The sequence below is a fragment of the Mastacembelus armatus genome, chromosome 14 (assembly GCF_900324485.2).
Source record: "Mastacembelus armatus chromosome 14, fMasArm1.2, whole genome shotgun sequence".
Lineage (NCBI taxonomy): Eukaryota > Metazoa > Chordata > Actinopteri > Synbranchiformes > Mastacembelidae > Mastacembelus > Mastacembelus armatus.
The window spans coordinates 24,581,225-24,588,750 of NC_046646.1; the positions used below are offsets into that span (position 1 = coordinate 24,581,225).

A 7,526-nucleotide genomic window follows, 5' to 3' on the forward strand; every position below is an offset into this window, starting at 1 on the left:
TAACTTCACTTGACAAATTAATTCTTATTGTCAGCAGAAACTTTTTAGATCTTTGCTTTTTATTTTCCAGAAACTATTTGTGATTTTAGTTTTACAGCCACATGTTGAAGGAAAAGCATCTGTTTAATGTGTCACTCTCAAACACAAGCAGGTGTGTTAGTAAAATGGGAATGTCTTGGGTTTTATTGCCACATATGAGAAGGTGCTGCAGTGTGTCCAGGCCTGGGAGCTCTATAAACCACCAGGTGGCACCAGGTTTAGTTTAGTTCCTCTTCAGAGCAAACAGACTCATCATGACTGCTGCTGATCTGACACACACTGGTTTGTTTGTTTTTCATGACCCATCAGATTAATTTTGGTGAGGGCTCAGTTTAACCTGCAGGACCAGGGGGAAGGAATATGTTGTGGTGCATTGCAGCAGCAGTGACTGTTAATAAACCAGGTGACAACTGGTCATACCTGTCTCATGTGAAAGATCAATTCCATGAATGGACATTTATGATGAGTGGAAAGCTCCTTTGAGCAGTTACAGATATGAACTTTACTGATAATGTTGGATATTTGTCCTGACAGTTTGTATGGTGGAAATTTATTTCTAACTGGATGTTAGAACCTGGTTTCCTTCCTCTGTTTTTATTGTATAACAGCGCCATCTTCTGGTGTCTGTAGCTGCATTACAAGTGAAGCAGGTTTTTATAGACAACAGCGGCGCCCTCTGCTGCAGACACAGCAGACTGCAGCTCTAACTGTGATCCACTCAGCATTGTAGATTTTAGTTTGTGCAAATCTCACATGAAATAAAACGGAGGAGGTTTTAGATTCTCAGTTTGAATAGAATTAAAAACTGATCTGCCTCCTTCTAAAATTAGTGTATTGTCATTTTTTCCAACGTTACCTTTACAAAAAATATGGATGCGCAGTATCGGAACATTTTTCCATCTATAACCAGCTTCCATGTTCAGCTCCAAACCATCCGTCCCTTAATAGGGATAATGGTAATGGACTAAAATAGGTTGTATAAATAATACAATGATTATTACACACAGGAAAGCTTTTGTCAACACTTGATAAAGTTGTTTTAATAATAAAGTTGAATGCATTTCTTGACATTAACAGTGTGTCACGTGTCAACTCCACACACACAGGATATATAACAAGTAGGTACATTGATAAATTTGGCATTTCATGTGTTTAGTTTAAAGATTACAAAGACTGAGAAAATGAGAAGATGAGTAACTTTTTTTTTCAGGCATATCAAGTTTTCTAACCTTAACTTTTTCACTTCAGTCAGAAATGTTGAAATAATAAATGCGGTTTTTAAGTAATTATGCCCAGGCTGTGTATGAAATGACTTAATGTGCAGATATGGTCACTCGCTCATGCAGAAACTTAAACTGAAGTGAACTCAAAGATAAAGTGAGAGAGAAACTGTCGTTAATCTGCAGTGGCCGTCTCACACAGACAATTAGCTTTACTGCCCCTGTCAACCTTTTAAATCAGTTTTATCAAAGGATTTGTTTTAATTGAGCTTTGCACAGACATGAGTCAACCCACAATGATCCGTGTCGAAACGCTTCAGGTGTGTGTTGCTCTTAGAACTGGAGATCACTGGATTTTAATTAAAGTAGCTTTTCATATCTGATGAGCTCTGCTCTCTCTTTTTTGTAGCTCAACCACTTTACAACTTACACATCTACATTTGAAATTATGGTGCAAAAACTTTTGAATAGATCATTTATGGCAGACTGCTGTGCTGCACACAGGAATGGACGACTGCACCTTTGAATCCTGCTGAAATTCAGTAGCTGTTTGAACAAAGCTGTCATTGTTCACCAACTGGTTCTAGACTTAAAGGAGCATTAAAACTGTACCAGTGCACCAACTCACCACCTTTTCCTGCCATACTTCGAGGTTGGATGTCCATCAGATGGCTTTTCCCAGAATGAGGATGCTCATGAAGAACACCATGATGAAGAAGAGCCACATGAAGAAGCGATCCATGACCTTGGCGACCTTCCTCCACTCCCCGATGCGCAGCTGTGTGGCCCGCTGGTCCTGGTATGAGTTGGCAATGTACTCAATGTTCTTGCTCAGTCCCTGGTGCTGGCAGACACACTGGGTTTTCACCAGCTCCCTCCTTTTTTGCCTGGCGCCCCCTCCGTCACCTCCTACACCTTTCTTTTCCTTGACATGCTCTTCTCCTCCACAGGCACTGTCTGATCCTCCTCTGGCTTCTTCCTGCTCTGAGTGGTCAATGGTCACAAACAGATCCTCTTTCCAGTCTGTCTGGTGAGTCAAATCCTGGCTCCCCCTCAGAGACCTCCCAGCCCCATCCTCCTCCACCCTCCCTCCCCATGCCTGCCCATTCACATCCCAGTTTGCTTCTTTAGGGTTGGTGCCAGTGGCTGATGGGGCTTCAGACTCCTGTGATGGAGGCTGTTTCCTGGATGAGCTACCCCCGAGGCAGTTCTCTCCGACCTCGTAGACGAAGCAGATGCGGGCGAGGTAGTTAAGGATGAAGCGGTCAGCCCATTGTGGGACGGGACGAGCCTCGGAGCCACAATGGTGTATGTTCATGATGAAGATGGTGAGTGCAGTTGATGCAGTGACCATTGTCATGGTAGCTATGTAGTACTTCCCTGTGGAAAAGGAAATGGAAACTCATTCAGGTCAAAATCCATATTTAGGACAATGATTCAAGTTTCATCAAAAAATGTCAGTTTTGCTTCTCTGTCACCGGTTTGGTGGAGATTAGGTGGAGAATCCAGAGAGCTGCATGTACATATCAACACTGGGCACATCTTAATGTGAGGCAACGGGATAAATCTGGGCGAGGAACCAAAACTGCAGAACTTATCCTGATTACTAGACGTTGACTGGGAACCACAGGAGTTTTCAGTGGTCAGAAAACAAACATAAATCTGGGCCCATTCATGGGTCAATGTATTAACCATCGGTTTATATATCACACAACTCGTTAATGATAAAAACATCAGTAGTTTAACATTGTATGATTTCACTTTGATATTTAAACATCAATGTTAAACTAAAATAGATTTGAAAGAATTGAAACATCACATCCATCTTGCTTTTATTTGAATAATGTTACGAAGAGGGAAACTGCACTATGCAAACATAAATGTAGATAACAGATCAGATTCTACTCCCTTGGATCAATCAGCAAGCAGATACAAAAATAACATTTATTATTCTACCCAGTTTTATTTCCTCACCAAATTTGAAAAAGTTCTAAAATATCACAAAACAAGTAAAATGTTTGACTAAATAAAAAAAAGTTTTTATATGTTACTAATATATTAAATATTTTGAAATATTTCTATGCATCTTCACATTGTTGTACCTGTGTCTTTTTCTATTGTACATAAAACATTTGTGTCTTGGTCAATGCAAAGCTCCACTCCAGCAGAACAACTAAATACTTCAGGAGGTCCACTGCAGGAGGGTCTGAGGGTTCAAGAGGTTCAAGTCCTGATCTGGATCTGATTTCATGGTAACCAGACTCAGGAACTGAGATATAGGACTGATTATGTTGGTTATGGATTTTTTCTTGTTCTGGAGTATATTTGCATTAAGTTCACCCTCATGGTACGGACAGGACAGATGATCAGAGGAGCAGAGTTTTTCCCGTCATCGCTGTTGCAGGGATTGAAGAACGGGTAGAGTTTCTCAGTGAAGGAGCAGCCGGTGAAGGAGAAGATTAGAGCTGCAGAATCTATGTCATAGAAGGAGACCAGACCATCTTTATAATCCACAAACACCCCCACCTTCTCAGGCTGTGACTTCAGAGAGAGATGGACTCGCGGGTCAGCAAGAGCTTTGTACTTGTTTTCATTCCTTAAAGACAGAGTCCAGTAACCGGTTGTAGGACTCAGCATGATTTTGTCCTTCCTGTTGATCGACTCTCTGGCCACTCCCAGATCCCACTTAGACTTCCCTTTAACCTGAACCTCAAAGTAGAATTTTCCTGAACTAAAACTTTGTTTTCCCAGGACACTGGCATAATAAGAAAATCTCTTTGGATTTTTGGGGAGATATTTATTTTCATGACCAAAGTTCACTTGTTTTCCATCAGCAGACAGGATGAGCCATGGATTTGCTGTATCAGGATCAAGTGTCACATCCACTGCAAACTGCTGGACCCTCTTCAGCTCTGCCTCAAAGACCTTGTTCATCTCATGACTGAGAGTTTTCTCCAGCTCAGCTAGAACTCTGACCACAGTCCCTTCGTACGATGGTGGACAGACACCGACATCTGTCCAGTCCTTAGTGGGTGGAGTTGCACTGAGAGATGGGTAATTTTTGAGGAAGTAGAGATGGTCTCCTGTACGTGACAGCTGCTGCATCTCGTCACTTCTTGTCATCAGGTCTGAAATATCCTGTTCCAACTCTAATATCAGGCCTTCAGCCTGTTCTTCTGTTGGTCTCTGCTTGTCTATGATTGTTTCAATGAGTTCAGTAAGGCCTCTGTCAACAAATTCCTTCAGAGTAATAAAAAGCTGAACACCATCGGCTTTCTCTCTGTTTGCATCTTCATTACTGAGCTCCAGTGAGTGTCTGATCTGCTGAATCTTCAGCCTTCTGTTCTGGATCATCTGCTGAATTTCAGCTTCTTTTTCCACCAGTTCATCCTGTTTTTCTTCGTATTCGTTTATCAGAGGAACAACATCGTGTGTCCTGTGTTGTGAAATCAGGCAGAGCGTGCAGACAAATGTGTGGTCGTTCTTACAGAACAGCTCTAGAGGTTTATCGTGCTTTGTACATGTTCTACCTTGGAGATTTTCTACAGGATGGATCAGCTGGTGTGTTTTCAGACCTGTGACGGTCTGATGAGGCTTGAGGTGAGTCTCACAGTAGGAGACCAGACACACCAGACAGGACTTTACTGCCTTCAGTTTGGTTTCAGTGCAGATGTCACAGAAAATGTCTTCAGATTGAGCAATTTGTTCTACGTTGCTGCTGCAGGCGTCCAGCTGAGCCGACTGTCTGAGCTGATCAACCATGTGAGAAATCAGTGTATTGACCCGCAGCTCAGGTCTTGTGTAGAAAATCTCCTTGCACACAGGACACTGGCAGGGGATATTTATCTCCCAGTACTGGGTGATGCAGTTCTTGCAGAAGTTGTGTCCACATGGTGTAGCGACTGGATCAGTGAACACATCCAGACAGATGGCACACAGAAACTGATCTTCAGTCAGCAGACAGTTGGCAGCGGCCATATCTACACACCGAGAATGAAAACGTGAAAGGATGAAAAAACAAAAGAGGAATCTTTTCCTTGAAGCTTAAAGTCTTGGGATATCCAGAATGACAACTAAAACAATTATTCTGCTCTTGAATAAAATCTGCTGCCTTGGCACATTATGCCTGAACTAGAAGTTTCACCAGATGTACTCACCAGTGTTGGGCAGAAATTCTGCTGACCTGCAAAGGTTCTGTTGTACTCGCTTTAGTTTGTCTTCAGAATGAACTGAGACACCTCGACTGCAGCTCTTCTGCCACAGTCCTTCGCTTTCATCTGTGAAATGTTGTGTTAAACCTTCCGTGTAATTCCAGAGCTGCTTGGCTCTTACTGAAACTTTCAGGATGAAGGTTTGTTGCATTTCTGGTTTGGCAATGATTTCTAGTTTCTAGTTCACGTAATGTGGAGAAAGGCATGTGCATGCGCCTTCAGGCTTTAATGCTAACATCAGACTCGCGCTAACAGAAGCAGCTGTACCAGTTCAACAGGATGCAGGACTAAAATAGATGCAGTCACTGTGATGCTACCAACTATTGTTGTAGTATACTGCTGGCTTTTCATTTGGAACCCCCCCCCCCCCATAGTATTGAACTTGTTTAGTTAAATAAGTGCCCATTTTTACGCAGCTTTTTCTCTTTGCTTTGAGTTTTGTGCTGCAGATAAATTGACTCTGTCAAACTCACATTAGAAATCACACAATTTTTCACAAGAACCGAGTCTCAGCGTTAAACCCTGAAACCCTTTAAAAACGTTTTTCTTAATATTTTCTCAACAAATGAGTGACACAACTTGAATCAGGTCATCACTTGCAGTTTTCTCACCTATCAGTGGGACACTTTCAGAGGGCGGCATGCTTTCAGCCACGAGCAACTGAAACACAGTGAGAGCCAGCAGCACTGTGACACCCAGAGAAACTTTTTCACCCGAGTCGGCCGGCAGGTAGAAGCCCAGTGGAGCCAGGAAGGAGATCATCATGCAGGGAATGAGGAGGTTGAAGATGTAGAAGGAGGCACGTCTCTTCAGGTGCAGGGTGAAGGTGATGTCTGGGTACGGGTCTGAGCAACAGCCATACAGGATGACATTCTTCTTGGCTGGCATGCCCAGGACCTGCTTAGAAAAGGATTTCATTTAGTCAAACATGTAGATTCAGGAACGAGGTATTGTTCTTAACACATGAGCGAAACGACAGCTCACCTCCCATTCCACATTGGGAACAAAGTCAGCGAGATCTGCACTGTCCAAGGCATTGAACAGGTCCATCTGGTTTCCATTGTGAGTCCAGGAACCAAAGGTTAGGTGACACTGCTGCACGTCGAAAGGGAAGAAGGCCACGTCCACAGAGCAGGAACTTTTGGTGATGGCTGGCTGGTCCCACATGACCTGGCCATCATTGCGGAGAACCACATTGGTCTCCATGGAGCTGGAGAACTCATCGTCTGCACTGGGGTAGAGGAGGTTGTATGAGAAGGAACCGTGGCTCAGACTGGTCCTATCGATGGACAGATTAGGTGACCTACCTGTTATACAGGACAATATCAGGTCTCCACACGTAGCTGCTGGGTATGCGGATCGTATCAAGGCCGTCATAGTCTTCCTTCTTCCAGGTGAGGTAGGCATCCATCCACACCTGTCGGACCCACAGGTAGGTGGTCAGGATCTGGTTTCGCTCATCCTGGTGAAAAGACACACACATATCAACACAGTCGTAAATTCATGCAAATGAACATGTGGATCAGTGGTCGGGGCAGAATACCATATCGATGATTTGGGACAGAGTGATCTGCAGCGTGACGTTGATGATGTGGTCAGTGTCCTCCACCGGCCGCAGAGCGTTGGTGTAATTGGAGAATAAATCATTCAGCAGCTTCTGAGCGTAGCGGCCGTGAGCAGAGAAGCAAACTGGGGAAGACACAGGGAGAGCGACATCTTTATTAAAGTGAGTGCAGATATATCAAGAGCTGCTGCTCTGATTCCTAATAAACAGCCTGATGTCATCCCTGCTCCACGGAGGACTAACCCTTTAGGTCTGAACTCACCTATGACCCTCCTTCCTGGCTGCTGAAACTCTTACGATATCTAAGTTGTTATTGTAGTTCGACCTGTTCACCTTTCTGCCTTTACATTTTCCACAAATTAAAGCCATAATCTAAAGTCACTTTAGATTATGGCTGTGAACCATAAAACAACAAACCCTAACAGATATCATTATATGTTTTTAATATCTGAGGTTTTGGTCTCTCAGTAGAGTGTTTATCATTAAGTGAAC

The 7,526-nt window shown here is 43.3% G+C and overlaps 2 protein-coding genes across 2 annotated transcripts in view; both read right to left on the bottom strand.

Moving 5' to 3' along the window:
- Positions 1 to 1,254: 1,254 nt before the first annotated feature.
- Positions 1,255 to 7,526, bottom strand: part of LOC113142859 (neuronal acetylcholine receptor subunit alpha-9) — a 12,835-nt gene continuing 6,563 nt past the window's right edge. Inside the window, exons 2-6 of the mRNA XM_026328181.1 lie at positions 7,014 to 7,159; positions 6,778 to 6,932; positions 6,455 to 6,701; positions 6,082 to 6,367; positions 1,255 to 2,639 (exon numbers count right to left, since the gene is read on the bottom strand). Coding sequence (XP_026183966.1) covers positions 1,924 to 2,639; positions 6,082 to 6,367; positions 6,455 to 6,701; positions 6,778 to 6,932; positions 7,014 to 7,159 — 1,550 coding nt within the window. The 3' untranslated portion in view covers positions 1,255 to 1,923. The remainder of the gene's footprint in view (positions 2,640 to 6,081; positions 6,368 to 6,454; positions 6,702 to 6,777; positions 6,933 to 7,013; positions 7,160 to 7,526) is intronic.
- On the bottom strand, positions 3,235 to 5,528 carry LOC113142858 (E3 ubiquitin-protein ligase TRIM21-like). The gene is made up of 2 exons (XM_026328180.1): positions 5,417 to 5,528; positions 3,235 to 5,239 (listed from the first exon to the last, which is right to left on the bottom strand). The coding sequence occupies exon 2, from the start codon at positions 5,235 to 5,237 to the stop codon at positions 3,555 to 3,557; it is 1,683 nt and encodes a 560-aa protein (XP_026183965.1). The 5' UTR covers positions 5,238 to 5,239; positions 5,417 to 5,528; the 3' UTR covers positions 3,235 to 3,554.